This window comes from Callithrix jacchus, chromosome 18 (assembly GCF_049354715.1).
Source record: "Callithrix jacchus isolate 240 chromosome 18, calJac240_pri, whole genome shotgun sequence".
NCBI classification, from domain to species: domain Eukaryota; kingdom Metazoa; phylum Chordata; class Mammalia; order Primates; family Cebidae; genus Callithrix; species Callithrix jacchus.
This window is the reverse complement of record NC_133519.1, coordinates 21,211,095-21,226,397: the sequence shown is the minus strand read 5'-3', so window position 1 is coordinate 21,226,397 and position 15,303 is coordinate 21,211,095. Positions and strand designations below refer to the sequence as shown.

The window sequence follows — 15,303 nt, the reverse complement described above, 5'->3', positions numbered from 1 at the left end:
AACCCATTCATATTTATTGATATTATCAGTATGTTTGACCAAAGATCTGACTTACAAATTTTATGCTGTATTTATTTAATTTCACCATGTGGTCTGTTTCGCTTCCTTCCTCCTCCTATCCTGCCATCCCCCTGGCCTTAAACATATCTTTGGTGTTTGAAGAGTTTGTATTTTTGTTCTAATGGATACCTTTATCCTAATAGTTCTATACAATATGTAACTTCTCTCTTTTTGGCTACTATTTATATGGGCAACACTGAAATTATCTAGTATTCTATTATTCTCCTTAGAGGCTACCTTGAGGGAAAATCCTTTTACTCCTGGTTACTATCTGTGTCTGATAGAGAGCTTATTTTATTTCTCATGTACTCTCCCTAACCCCTCTTTTTTTTTTTTTTTTTTTTTTTTTTTTTTTTTTTTGTGAGATGGAGTCTTGCTCTGTTGCCCAGGCTGGAGTGTCATGCTAAGACCTCAGCTCACTGCAACTTTCACCTTCTGGGTTCAAGTAATTCTTGTGACTCAGCCTCCCAAACAACTAGGACTACAGGTGTGTGCCACCACAGCTGGCTAATTTTTGTATTTTAATAGAGACGGGGTTTCACCATGTTGCCCAGGCTAGTCTTAATCTCCTGACCTCAAGTGATCCATCCGCCTTAGCCTCCCAAAGTGTTGAGATTTCAGGCGTGAGCCACCAAGCCTGACCCCCTAATCTCTCTTCATTGATAGTTGTACTATACTTTTTTTTTTTTTTTTTTTTTGACAGTTTTGCTCTTGTTACCCAGGCTGGAGTGCAAAGGCGCGATCTCGGCTCACTGCAACCTCCACCTCCTGGGTTCAGGCAATTCTCCTGCCTCAGCCTCCTGAGTAGCTGGGATTACAGGTACGTGCCACCATGCCCAGCTAATTTTTTGTATTTTTAGTAGGGACGGGGTTTCACCATGTTGACCAGGATGGTCTCGATCTCTTGACCTTGTGATCCACCCGCCTCGGCCTCCCAAAGTGCTGGGATTACAGGCATGAGCCACCACGCCCAGCCCCATAGTTGTACTATACTTACAGGATTTCCAAGAAATGTGGAAAAGTTAATGAATACATATTAATGGTTTCTTGATGTATTTAAATACATGATAAAATAATAGTATCTATTTCCAGACTTCATGGTCAACCTATATATTGTCAAAGCATATAGCCATGGTATCCTATACTGGTACCATTATAATCATCATTTATTCTTAGTTATGCAAGTAAACAAATTTATTCACACCACTAGTGAGAGATATTGATGTCTCTTCAGTGATTCTGGTTGTTTAAAGCCTGTTTATTGGTCTTTTTGTTTTAAGAAACAGTGTTATAGCTCCATCTCCATGAGTGTTCCTGCAGAGAGGGCTACCCCATAGGCAGTGTGTGAAGAGTAGACAAAGCTTGCTCTTTGGCTCCGCAGGAAGGGGATCTTATCAAGACGATTATTCTTTTGTGGTATTGTCAGGGGAAAGGAGAGATGTAACGGCAGTCTCCGATAGAGGGAGCCTTAGCCTCAGGAAAGAAAAGTGGATCAGCTATTTTAACTATAGAGTTTTGAAATATAGCTTTTACATTTGTAGCCATGCCTCTCTTCAGGGGTCAGAACTACCCCTTCATTTCCTATAAGGAAATCTACAAAAGCCAGAGTTTATGAATAGCTCAAAATTTGGCCAGAAGTTTGGTTGGATGAAATCCTGTTAGCCCAGGAAATGGGGCAAAAGCCAGGTCTCCTATCGAAGACCCATCACCACCTGACCCAGTAAGGTGACATGCAGGGCACCTTGGAGCTACTTAGAAGAAACCCTGGAGAGCTGATGGTGTAACTAGAGACAGTGATTCAGGTGGTTAAACTATGTAATAGATGAGATAAATGCCCATGTTTTTACTATAAAGGGTTACTAATCATTTTTTCTGATTTTAAAAAATTGCCATGGGAAAAAAATACATTGAAAGTTTCGGTTACTAACTTCTGGCTACTATAAAGTAGAAAGGATTAAATAAGGTCATTTAACAATGCAAAGTGTTAAAGGAAAAGTTATTGTGCATCTCTTTAATATCTGGGAAATGATGCAGGATGAAACCAAACAACTTGGAGATATAATCAATTCAGGAAGGCTTTAAGATCTGTCAAGAGAACTCTCATACATCATTGAAGGAGGTGTAACCACTAAGGAAGGAAATTTGGTAATAGCTATCAAAATATACATACTACTTTTTGGATTCACAATTTCATATCTATAAATTTATGCTCCAAATATACTCACACACATGCAAAATGGCACATGAATAAAATTATTCATTGCCAAATTGTTGTAATAGCAAGTTTGGAAACAACCTAAATGTTCAACAATGGGAAGTCGATGAGATAAATTGTAATACATTATTAATGTAATACTACACAGCTACAAAAAGTAAGAAATTTCTTTATGCATTAAGATGTAATGATATCCAGGCTGGGCATGGTGGCTCATGCCAGTAATCCAAGCATTTTGGGAGGCTGAGGTGGGAAGATCACTTAAGGCCAGGAGTTTGAGGCTGCGATGAGCTGTGATCATGCCACTACACTCCAGCCTCAGCAACAAAGTGAGACCCTGTCTCCAAATAAAAGTAATGATATCTAAAATATAGATTTTATATTTTAAGTTGGGTGCAGTGGCTCATGCTTGTAATCCCAGCACTTTGGAAGGCCAAGGTGGGTGAATCACCTGAGGTCAGGAGTTCAAGACTAGCCTAGCCAACATGGTGAAACCCGTTCTCTACTAAAATACAAAAAATTAGGCAGTCATGGCAGTGGGTGCCTATAATCCCAGCTACTTGGGAGGTTGAGGTAGGAGAATCGCTTAAACCTGGGAGGTGGAGGTTGCAGTGAGCCAAGATCACTCCATTGCTTTCCAGCCTGGGTGAAAGAGCCAGTCTTCTCTCTCCCCACCCACCCCCAGCCATATATATATATATATATATATATATATATACACACACACACATGATCTCCATTTTACATATAAGGGTACTGAGACCCAGAAAGATTAACTTGTGTAAGGCCACACATTTAGACAGAGCCAGAATTTAACCCAGGCAATCTGACTCTAGTACTCATACTGGTGGTTGCCTTCACTTAAGTCCAGTTTATACATCACCTATGGAGTACAGGTTAAACTCATACTTCAATAGCAGATTATCTCAATCCAAATAAAAGATTTCCTAATGGTTTAGCTTCAGTTATCAGAGAACTTAAGTAATGGAAGAAATATCTTAAGACATATATAAAGGATAGGGCCTTTAATGAGCCCTTCCAACTTTGGAAGAAGTAAATCTGGTCCTACTGAAAGCCCATCAGCTGTACTTGAAGTCAACGGTTCATTTGAAGAAAGGCTAAAATTCAATACACTTTTATCAGAAGCTTACAATTTCCTGTTACTACTGATATTACAATTTCCTAGTGTCTGTGAAATCTTTTTTTTTTTAAAATAAAGACGGGGTTTCACCGTGTTGGTCAGGCTGGTCTTGAACTCCCGACCTCAGGTGATCTGCCCACCTTGGCCTCCAAAGTGCTTGGATTACAGGCGTGAGCCACTACGCCCGGCCATGTGAAATCTTTTTTTTTTTTTTTTTTGAGACAGAGTTTCGCTCTTGTTACCCAGGCTGTAGTGCAATAGCGCGATCTCGGCTCACCGCAACCTCCGCCTCCTGGGTTCAGGCAATTCTCCTGCTTCAGCCTCCTGAGTAGCTGGGATTACAGTCACGCGCCACCATGCCCAGCTAATTTTTTGTATTTTTAGTAGAGACGGGGTTTCACCATGTTGACCAGGATGGTCTGGATCTGTTGACCTCATGATCCACCCGCCTCGGCCTCCCAAAGTGCTGGGATTACAGGCTTGAGCCACTGCACCCGGCCATGAAATCTTTAATAAAAGAATTCACATAGGATCAAGCCAGGATTGTACCTTGGATTTTTTTTTTTTTCTTCTGAGACTGAGTCTCGCTCTGTCACCCAGGCTGAAGGGCAGTGGCTCGATCGCAGCTCACTGCAATCTCTGTCACCCAGGTTCAAGTGATTCTCTTGCCTCAGCCTCCAAAGCAGCTGGGACCACAGGCAAGTGCCACCACGTCCAGCTAATTTTTGTATTTTTAGTACAAACGGGGTTTCACCATGTTGGGCAGGCTGGTCTCAAACTCCTGACCTCGACTGATCCACCTGCCTCAGCCTCCAAAAGTGTTGGGATTACAGGCATGAGCCACTGTGCCCGCCCTATACCCTGGATTTTAGATTACAGAGACAAGTAATCTAAAACGATCACCTTTCTCTCCAGAACAATAGGTTAGAGGATCCAGAAACAGACCTCAATATGTTAGGGAAGACATTAAATGTGGTATTTCAAATCAGTAGAAAACAACTTACTCAATAAATGATGTCAAGGCAAGTAGTCAGGGCATCTGAAGCATAACCTTGTCTATATTCACTAAAATTCCAGCAGGAACGAAAATATAAAATGTAAAAACTGAAGCCGGGGTGAATTATTTTTCAAATGTTGGAATTTACAAGAAGCCATTCAAAGCATAAAATCCAGATCATAGAAAAAATGAGTAATGGCCAGACATGGTGGCTCACGCCTGTAATCCCAACACTTTGGGAGGTTGAGGCTGGCAGATCACAAGTCAGGAGATTGAGACCATCCTGGCCAACATGGTGAAACCTGTCTACTAAAATACAAAAAAAATTAGCCAGGTGCGGTGGGGCACGCACCTGTAGTCCCAGCTACTCAGGAGGCTGAGGCAAGGAAATCACTTGAAACCGGGAGGTGGAGGTTGCAGTGAGCTGAGATCACGCCACTGCACTCCAACCTGGCAACAGAGCAATACTCTGTCTTAAAAAACAAAAAAAAAGACAGGTACAAGATCATGTTTAAAAAAAGAAAAAATGAGTAATACATTTAACTATATAAGTATTAGAAACATGTCCACTGCAAACACACACACACACACACACACACACACAAAAAACCAAAACCAAAAAAAAACGAAAAGCCACCAACCAAACAAAAGTAAGTGACAACTAGAGGAAATGTTTGCAACATATTTGACAAAGGACTAATTTCCTTAATATACAGAGTTCAAAGAGATTAATAAAAATGATCAACAGGCTGGATGCAGTGGCTTCAAGCCTATAACACCAGCATTTTGGGAAGCTGAGGTGGGCAGATGGCTTGACCCCAGGAGTTCAAGACCAGCCTGGGCAACGTGAGGAAACCCCATCTCTACAAAAAAAAAAAAAAGCAAAAAACAAAAAAAATAAGCTGGGCATGGTGGTACATCCCTGTAGTTTTAGTTACTTAGGAGGCTTAGGTGGGAGGACTGCTTGGACCCGAGAGGCAGAAGTTGCAGAAAACCAAGATTGTGCCACTGCACTCCAGCCTTAGTGACAGAGAGAAACCTGGTCTCAAAAAAAAAGGCAACAGCCCAATAGTAAGTGACAAAAGACATCAAAGGCCATTTTTAGGAAAAATGAATTAAAATTGAAAGGGATTTTTTTTTTTTTTTTTGAGACAGAGTGTTGCTCTTGTTGCCCAGGCTGGAGTGCAATGGCATGATCTCGGCTCACCACAACCTCCACCTCCAGGGTTCCAGAGATTCTCTTGACTTAATCTCCCAAGTAGCTGGGGTTACAGGCATGTGCCACCACGCCCAGCTAATTTTTTTGTATTTTTAGTAGAGATGGGGTTTCCCCATGTTGGTCAGGCTGGTCTCAAATTCCCAACCTCAGTTGATCCACCCCCTTGGCCTTCCAAAGTGCTGGGATTACAGGCGTTAGCCACCGTGCCTGGCCAATAAAAAGGGTTTATACACATATAAAAACACTCTAATTAAAGAAATGCAAATTCAAAACAATGATATACCATGTTGATGGATGTGGTGGCTCATGCCTGTAATCCCAACATTTCGAAAGGTCAAAGGGGGAGAAATCACTTGAGGCCAGAAGTTCAAGACGACAAGACTGAGAAACATAGTAAGACCCTATCTCTACGACTGTTTTTTTTTTCCCCCAATTACTGGGGATGGTAGCTCATGCCTATAGTCCCAACTACTTGAGAGGCGGAGGTGGGAGGATCACTTGAGCCCAGGACATTGATGGCACCACTACACTCCAGAGCTTAGGTGACAGGGGAAGACCCTGTCTCAAAACAAAAACAAAAGGCCAGGTGCTGTGGCTCATGCCTGTAATCCTAGCACTTTGGGAGGCCAAGGTAGGCAGATCATGAGGTCAGGAGTTCAAGACCAGCCTGACCAACATGGTGAAACCCTGTCTCTACTAAAAATACAAAAATTAGCTGGGAGTGGTGGCACAAATCCTGGCTACTCAGGAGGCTGAGGCAGAGGTTGCCATGAGCTGAGAATGCGCCACTGCACTCCAGCCTGGGCAACAGAGCAAGACTCCATCTAAAAAATAAATAAATAAAAATAAAATGATATACCATGTTCAGCCTACAGCTTAAGAAGCAACATGATAGGCCGGGCGTGGTGGCTCACGCCTGTAATCCAAGCACTTTGGAGGCCAAGACGGGCAGATCACCTGAGGGCGGGAGTTCAAGACCAGCCCGACCAACATGGTGAAACCCCGTATTTAAAAAAAAAAAAAAAAGAAGCAATATGATATAATGGTTAAAACTGCTGTCTCCAGAGTCAGAATACTTGGGATTAAATCTGGCTCTACTCCTCTGTATTCTCCAGTTTCCTTGGCTGGATTGAGAACAGAGAAAATGTAATAAAGCAATTAGAACTGTGCCTGGCATGTACATAGTGACTGCTCAGTTAACATTAGTTATATAGTTCAACTGAAATTAGTTTAGACTGAAAAAAATAGAAAAACAATATGGCGTTGAAAAGAGAGAAATAGCCACACATAGGCTGTTGGTAGAAATACAAACTGGTGCAATGTCTTTCAGTGGTAATTTGACATTATCTACTAATTTTAAATTCACTTTTTAAAATGTGTCCTATAGATCTCATATGTACATAAAAATACATATATGTTCATAAAGATACATAGGGATTTTTCATTACAGCAATGTCCTTAATAGCAAAAGACAATAAATAACCTAAATGGTCATCTATCTGGGTCTGAATAAACTATGGTGCATCCCAATAGAATATTATGATAAAAACATAATCCCCAAGGTAGTAAAAAAGCAAATCAAAAAGCAATGTAGACAGCTTTCTCTCATTAGTATTTGTATTCATAGAATATTTCTGGAAGGAGAGACAAGAAATGAGTACCAGTAGTTGCCTCTGAGGAGCAAGACTGAGAGTTGAAATCAAATGGAGATTTGCTATTCACTGAACATCTTGTTAATATGAAACTTCTTTCCATGTACATTACTTTTTCTTTTTCTTTTTTTTGAGACCGAGTCTCGCTCTGTTGCCCAGGCTGGAGTGCAATGGCGTGATGTCAGCTCATTGCAACTTCCACCTCCCGGGTTTAAGCGATTCTCCTGTCTCAGCCTCCTGAGTAGCTGGGATTACAGACCCATGCCACCATGCCCAGCTAATTTTTGTATTTTTTTTTAGTAGAGACGGGGTTTTACCATGTTGACCAGGCTGGTCTTGAACTCCTGACCTCAGACCCACCATTCGGCCTCTCAAAGTGCTGGGATTACAGGCATGAGCCACCATGCCCAGCCTACTTTTTTTTTTTCAAGTCCTTGAGGCCAAGTATCCATACTTTTCCAACCACGGGGACTAAGCACACGAGTTCTTTCCAGATCTCACATTATCCAGGTATTAACTCCAGAGCCTATAAAACAAGAGCTGTTCTTCCCTCCATATGCAGAAGTATAGGAGTGTTCTTATACTCAATGTGTTGGTTAAGATGAGGATTCTGGGGGAAGAAGGAAAAGGGAAGGGACTGACGGATATAATTTATAATGCTTTCCTGATCCTAATTATCTATATCTTTGGGCAACTTGTTTCCTAGTTTTTCCCTTTCATCTTAACATCTTATATATAAATGCACTTTACAGTTCACAAAGCAGTTCTACTTTCTTGTTAATTCTCCTAACTATCTTGTAGACGGGTATTACAATACCATTTTAGATAAGCTTCAGAGGGGTTGCTTTGTCCCGCAAATATTAGGCTTATGTCCCGGCACTCTCAGTGAATTCTCCAAACCTGGTGTTTTCCACTCTGTGACTTTCTCTTCATCCCTGCTCAATTTCCCTGCACCAGCACCTGATTCCATTTTATTCCAGCCAACACTAAACACCTGTGTTCTAGAGCGTGGTAGAGGAAATTATTTAAGGACCAAGGACAAGATATGTTTTTCCTTCTAGGGACAGATTTGAGTTAGTCACTTTTTAAATATTGTTCCTTTGTCATTCTGCCTGAGAAAACAAAGCAGTGGGTCTTATAAACATGCTCCAGTATTGAATACCTACTATGCTATGGTATTGTCTAGATTCTTTATTCATTTTATTTCACTTATCCTGTACAAGCAGGCTTTATTATCTCCATGATTCAAATGAGTTGCTAGAAATTTAGTGAAAGGCAGCCGGGCACAGTGGCTCACGCCTGTAATCCCAGCACTTTGGGAGGCCGAGGTGGGCAGATAACGAGGTCAGGAGTTCGAGACCAGACTGACCAACATGGTGAAACCCTGTTTCTACTAAAAATACAAAAGTTAGCCAGGTGTGGTTGCATGCACCTGTAATCCCAGCTACTCAGGAGGCCGAGGCAGGAGAATCACTTGAACCCAGGAGGTGGACATTGCAGTGAGCGCCACTGCACTCCAGCCTAGGCGACCGAGCAAGACTCCGTCTCAAAAAAAAAAAAAAGAAATCAATGAAGGCAAGTCAGTTGCTTAATGTTATATACCTCCTGTGTAGCTCCTGTGTTCCCATGTTGAATAAGGATTCAAACTCCAATATCTGGCTTTACAGCCTGTGGTATGTTATACTGTGTTGTCCAACAAACACAGCTGTTGAGGTTGCATGGTTTGTTAAAGAGGTTAAAAACGCCAATCAGTGCTCGCTTCGGCAGCACATATACTAAAACTGGAACAATACAGAGAAGATTAGCATGGCCGCTGTGCAAGGATGACATGCAAATTCGTGAAGTGTTCCATATTTAAAAAAAAAAAAAAGCCAATCAAAGGTCACGTGTAAGTTCTTAGGAAGGGGTAGATTATGCCAGAAAAAAAGTAGCTGCTGTTCAGCTAGTTTTCTCACATTTACTCAGTCTTTCCCATCTCTAAAATGAAAATGAATCAAGTTCCAAAGAAAACAAATGGGGGCAGTGTGAGCCAAGGAAGTGAATAAGTAGGAGGGAAAGGCAGCCCCTGCTGACTGAGGGGGTAGTCCCAGGAGGTCGCATTCTGCAGTTGCCAAGCAACAAGTGTAAACAGCACAAGATCATGGCCACTAACTACAGTGCCAACCAGGTAAGTTCACATTCTCCATTTCTTTAATGTTTACTTTTGTTTTCCAGATTCTATCTTTGGACTGTCCCCTCTCATAGGATTCTGATCTTTGAACAGATAGCTGAAAGTGGGGTGAGATAATATTTTACCTCCTCAGGATAGAGAGCCCAGGGAAGATCCAAAGGTATCTCCAGGTTAAATCTGTAGGGCGTAAACCAGAAGTTGGCAATTTGTTTTTTTGTCTGTAACAGGGCAGAGGGCAGGCTTAGCGTGGTGGCTCACACTTGTAATCCCAGCACTTTGGGAGGCTGAGGAGGGCAGAGTTCGAGACCAGCCTGTCCAATATAGTGAAACCCTGTTTCTACTAAAAAATACAAAAATTAGCTGGGTGTGGTGGCACATGCCTGTAGTCCCAGCTACTCAGGAGGCTGAGGCAGGAGAATCACTTGAACTGGGAGGTAGAGATTGTAGTCAGCTGAGATCGCGCCACTGCATTCCAGCCTGGGCAACAAAGTGAGCCTTTGTCTCAAAAAAAAAAAAAAAGGGCAGAGAGTAAAAACTTTAGGCTTTGCAGGCCAAGTGGCAAAGTCAAAAATATTATGTAGCTACTTACATAATTAGAGAAAAACATTTTTCCATAAAATGTTTAACGAATTCAAAATATAACTGAATACAATTTTTGTACTACTAATGAAAATAATGGAATTTTGGGGGGTGAGAAAAAATTTCACTTAACTAGTTTCAAAGTTATTGTTCCATTTTACTGAATCAATTGTAAATGTTCATCTATAAAAATCATCCTTAGCTCTCAGGCCATCCCAAAACAAGCAGCAATATGGATATGGCCCATAGGCCATAGTTTACCAACTCCTAACCTAGACCAGTGCTGCCTGATGAAGAGTGTGAGCCACAAATGTAATTTTAAATTTTCTAGTAGCTACATGAAAAAATTAAATACACTGAATTTAACCCAATAAATCCAAATATTAAACATTTAATCAGTATTAAAAAAATTATAATCAGACATTTTACGTTCTTTGTACTAAATCTTCAAAACCTGCTGGATGTGGTAGCTCATGTCTGTAATCCCAACACTTTGGGAGGCTGAGGCAGAAGAATCACTTGAGGCCAGGAGTTTGAGACCACCCTAGGCAATATGGTGAGACCTCATCTCAACAAATAAATTAAAAAATTAGCTGGGCATGATGGCATGCACCTGTAGTCCCAGTTACTGGTGAGTCTGAGGGAGGACGATGGCTTGAACCCAGGTATTCAAGGCTGCAGAGCTAGGATCACGCCTCTGACTCCAACCCGGGTGGCAGACCATGATCCTGTATCAAAAAAACAAAACAAGGAAAAAAAAACTTCAAAATTCAGTGTATGTCTTTTTTTTTTTCTTTTTTGAGATGGAATCTCACTCTGTCACCAGGCTTGAGTGCAGTGGTGCGATCGCGGCTTACTGCAACCTCCACCTCCTGGGTTTAAGCAATTCTACCGCCTCAGCCTCCCGAGTAGCTGGGACTACAGGTATGCGCTACCATGCCCAGCTAATTTCTGTATTTTTTTTTAGTAGAGAAGGGGTTTCTGTATTGTTTTTAGTAGAGAAGGGGTTTCGCCATGTTGGCTGAGATGGTCTCAATCTCTTGACCTTGTGATCCGCCCACCTCAGCCTCCCAAAGTGCTGGGATTACAGGCGTGAGCCACCATGCCCGGCCTTCAGTGTATTTCATACTTACAAATCACCTCAATCAACAATTTGAACTAGTCATATTTCAAGTGTTTAACAGCTCCATGTGGCTACTGGCTCCATGCTGGACAGCACACATCTAGACCAAATTACACCCTTGTCATAGAGTTAAAAGCCTGCATGGTTGGTCAGGCCTTTGGTCTTCAAATCTAAAGAACTGTGCCTAGTCATCAATTCCTGGGTTTGGGACCTTGAAGCTTCAAAAGGATACTGATCTTTCTCTCCACAGTATGAAAAGGCTTTCTCATCCAAGTATCTGCAGAACTGGTCTCCCGCTAAGCCAACAAAAGAGGTATTCCATGTTCAGTGCACCTACAAGACAGTCTCATGTTCTTCCTGCCACTTAACTCCTTTTAGCCTTCTCTAAATTCTCATATCCTTCTGATCACACCCTTAATTCAAGCTCCCCAAATATTTTTTTTTCACTCATAAACATTTCTCTCTTCTGCTCGCACCCCAGTATATCTCTTCCCATGAAGGCTACACTCAAATTATTGCCAATGATCGTGGTCATCTACTGCCTTCTGTGCCCCGTTCCAAGGTGAGATACTATCTTCATTCCTATCAAGAAAGGCAAACAACTGAGGCACAGAACTGGGAGATCTGCAGTCTCTCACAGCCATTATCTGAAAAATTAAAGTTTAATCTAATTAATGTTGCAATGTGAGAGCCCCTGAACTTCCAGCCACCTTATCCAGCAGGGTTAGAGTTGTGTTTAGCAGCCTTCACAAGTTCTTAAATTGATCAATGATCGGTAAAAAAGAAAGCCTTCAGGTGATTACACTTGTGCAGTGGGTATTCCTTTACCACATTCAGCCTAAGGATGCACAATTTTTTTTTTTTGAGACTAAGCCCCACCCTGTTTCCCAGACTGGAGTGCAATGGCACGATCTTGGCTCACTGCAACCTCGACTCCTGGGTTCAAGCGCTTCTCTGGCCTCAGCCTCCCAAGTAGCTGGGACCAGGTACGCACCACCACACCCAGCTAATTTTTTTGTATTTTTAGTAGAGAGGAGGTTTCGCCATGTTGGCCAGGCTGGTCTCAAGCTCCTGATCTCAGGTGATCCGCCCACCTTGCCTCAGCTTCCCAAAGTGCTAGGATTACAGGGTGAGCCACCACGCCCAACCCTTTTCTTTTTTTGAGACAGAGTCTCAAAACCTGGAGTGCAGTGGTGCAATCTCAGCTCACTGCAATCTCCACCTCCCAGGTTTACCGGGTTTAAGTGATTCTCCTGCCTCAGTCTCCCGAATAGCTGGGACTCCCGGCTAAATTTTTGTATTTTTAGAAGAGACGGGGTTTCACCATGTTAGCCAGGATGGTCTCGATCTCCTGACCTGTAATCTGCCAGCGTCGGCCTCCCAAAGTGCTGGAATTACAGGCATGAGCCACAGCGCCCAGCCTAAGGATGCTGAATTTAAGTTGGCAGAGGGAAGGGGATGAAAAAATTAAGCCTGCAAAGCCTAAATGAGGGAGGTGGGTAAGGAAGAGTGGGAAGATTATGCTTTCAGTCTTGTTTCATAACCATGCATTCCTAAAGGTAAAGAATGGAAATAAGATGTACAGAGGTTCTGTCAATTGGTCAGTTACTTGGAGTGAGAAGCCCTATTGAGGTATCCCTTTTCATTTTTAGGCAAATCCTTGGGGTTCCTTCATGGGCACCTGGCAAATGCCTCTGAAGATACCCCCTGCTCGGGTGACACTGACTTCCCGTACAACTGCTGGTGCTGCCTCCCTTACAAAATGGATACAGAAAAATCCTGATTTACTCAAGGCCTCCAATGGGCTGCGTCCTGAAATCTTAGGCAAGGTATCTATTCTTCCCATCTAACCCCAAACCCTGTTCTCAATTTTGTTTCAACCTCAAAAAATGTATATTGTTATGCCACCACTATCCCAGCAGGGGGGACCTCTAACCAATTCATCTTATCCTGACTAGTCCCTAATCACCTTCTGAGGCCTGAAGGGATGGGCTAAGGACATCTTACCCCGAACAGTAGAAAATGATCTAATCTCAAAGTGGGAGTGGGTAATTAGAGAAATCAAATTTAAATTTTCTTATTTGAAACCTGATCTACTACCCATGGTATGGGGAGAAAGGGAGTTCGAATCCTGAGGTGCACTGGGAATGATCTGGGCCTGACCAGAGACATGACTATCTGTTCCACTCTACCACTGACAGTCCCATGATCCAGACAGTCAGAAGACATTCAGGAAGAAGTCTATCACAAAGACTGTACAACAAGCACCAAGTCCAACCGTAATTCCACGCTCCCCAGCTGCCAACCTCAATTCCCCAGATGAACTCCAAAGCTCACACCCCTCTGCAGGTCATACTCCAGGTCCCCAAAGCCCAGCAAAATCCTAAGAGCCCACCTAGAAGTCCATGTATGCTAGAACTCTGGGCAGGGCCTAAGCTAGCTGAGGTCCAGAAATACAAACCTTAAACTTCATATGGACAAGGTAGCCACACACTGAAAAACCTGTATAGTGACTGAGTGAAATAAACAAGAGCCCCCAGGCAGAACTATAGAACAGGGAAATTTTGGGGTGGGAGTAAAAGCAAATTTGGAAAATAAACATTTTTTGTTGAATCTTTTACTGATCTGGATTTCCTATTCTTGCTATGGCTGCCTCTTGTAACACAGTTAGGGGAAAGAAGGTGGGGAAAATAAAGTAAGGAAAAGAACATACGGTGGTTTGGGTGGAACACATTTTTACAAGAATTGAGTCAGTTATACTCCAGAAATGACCAAGGGAAAGTTGGTCTGAATCATGGAAAGAGGGCAGAATCTCAAAGAACCAGTCCCTCACCCCTACCCACTCATTTTTTATCCTGAGCACGTACAACTAATGACTTCAAAATCAGAAACTAAATTGTTGAATATAGTATGTGTATGTGTTTGGAGGTGGGGAAGAAAAGGTAGAGAAAGCCAAAGGAGAAGATACTATGCTTGTGTAAGACTTTGTATCTAGGCACAAGTACAAATATAGTTTGAAAATTGAAGATATTAAAGTGATTGGAAGACAGAGAAGAAAAACAAAGATGGTAAGTAGAAATTTAAGGCATGATGTTCTGTCACACCTCCCACCCACCGACTACCATGCTTCAAACATTGAAATGGTAAGAAAGCACTAAAAAATTCAGCCGCCCTACCCCTTTTCTAGCCTCCAACATCTGTTTATCATTGACCTTATTTTACGTTTTCCTGGCACTGGCTGTTAAATTTAATGCCCTTGCCAAACCTTTCCCAGTCCCAATGACGAAGTATTCTCTCATGATCACTCGTCCCTAATTCCAAGGACAAAGTAGAGAACAGCTCATTTAAAATGGAGGAAAGGTACAAGGATTTCCCAGGGCCCCTCTAGTAAAAACAGAAAAGCAATCATTACTTAAAGCCAAATACTATTTGGGACCCTGATTGAAGACTATTGAAGCAGCAGGTCCGCACCTTAAGTAAGGTCTTCCTATCCAACTGACAGCAGCCAGTTACTGTTTCCCCTCTTCAACCCTCCCAACAACTCAAAGTGACAGATGGGATAGGTCATTCCAGAGTTTCTAAAAACGATCAAACAGCATGCCTGCTAAAGCCTGGCCTACATGGATTTTAAAAGCAGCAAGTTTTCTTGTTACACATTTTTTGCTAGGTTTTCAACAACCCCTTCTCTTTTTTTAATCTCTATTCTCCTTTCTCCCCAAGCCTGTATCTTCAGGTCATCATTCCTTAGCTATCACCAACACTAGTCCTCTGTGCCCCTGACTGAATCATAATTTGCTGAATTGTACCATTAAGCTTATAATCAGTCCTTAATGGGATTTTGGTGCCTGTAATAACTCAAAAGCACTCTACATGCATCACTTCTTTTTCTCCTTCCTTCTCTGAGGCTTCTCTGTGATATTTAAATCTCTGGCTAAGTTCTATTTGATTTCCCTGAAAATTTTTCCAGTTATGAGATGTAGAAAAACTGAAGACCAAAGGGAAGAGGAGGAAATTGGTCCCTTCCCAACAGCCATTTTCTTGGTTTCTCTAGATTTCAAGGAGAGTCAAAGATAAAATGAGTATTTTAATTCGGTTTCAGAAAAAAATGGTATATGACTTGGAATGAGAAAGCATAAAATTAGGAGGC

General features: G+C 42.1%; 1 protein-coding gene and 1 non-coding gene across 2 annotated transcripts; both read left to right on the top strand.

The window, feature by feature from the left end:
- The first annotated feature begins 9,035 nt into the window (after positions 1–9,035).
- Positions 9,036–9,142, top strand: LOC118149305 (U6 spliceosomal RNA). The gene has a single exon (XR_004736695.1). It is a non-coding gene; the product is annotated as a U6 spliceosomal RNA (small nuclear RNA).
- Positions 9,143–9,396: 254 nt separating this feature from the next.
- CFAP126 (cilia and flagella associated protein 126) lies at positions 9,397–13,769 on the top strand. The gene is made up of 5 exons (XM_003735164.6): positions 9,397–9,451; positions 11,407–11,469; positions 11,638–11,718; positions 12,809–12,985; positions 13,358–13,769. Exons 1-5 carry the CDS (start codon positions 9,425–9,427, stop codon positions 13,541–13,543), a joined length of 534 nt encoding a protein of 177 aa, XP_003735212.1. The 5' UTR covers positions 9,397–9,424; the 3' UTR covers positions 13,544–13,769.
- The last annotated feature ends 1,534 nt before the right edge of the window (positions 13,770–15,303 follow it).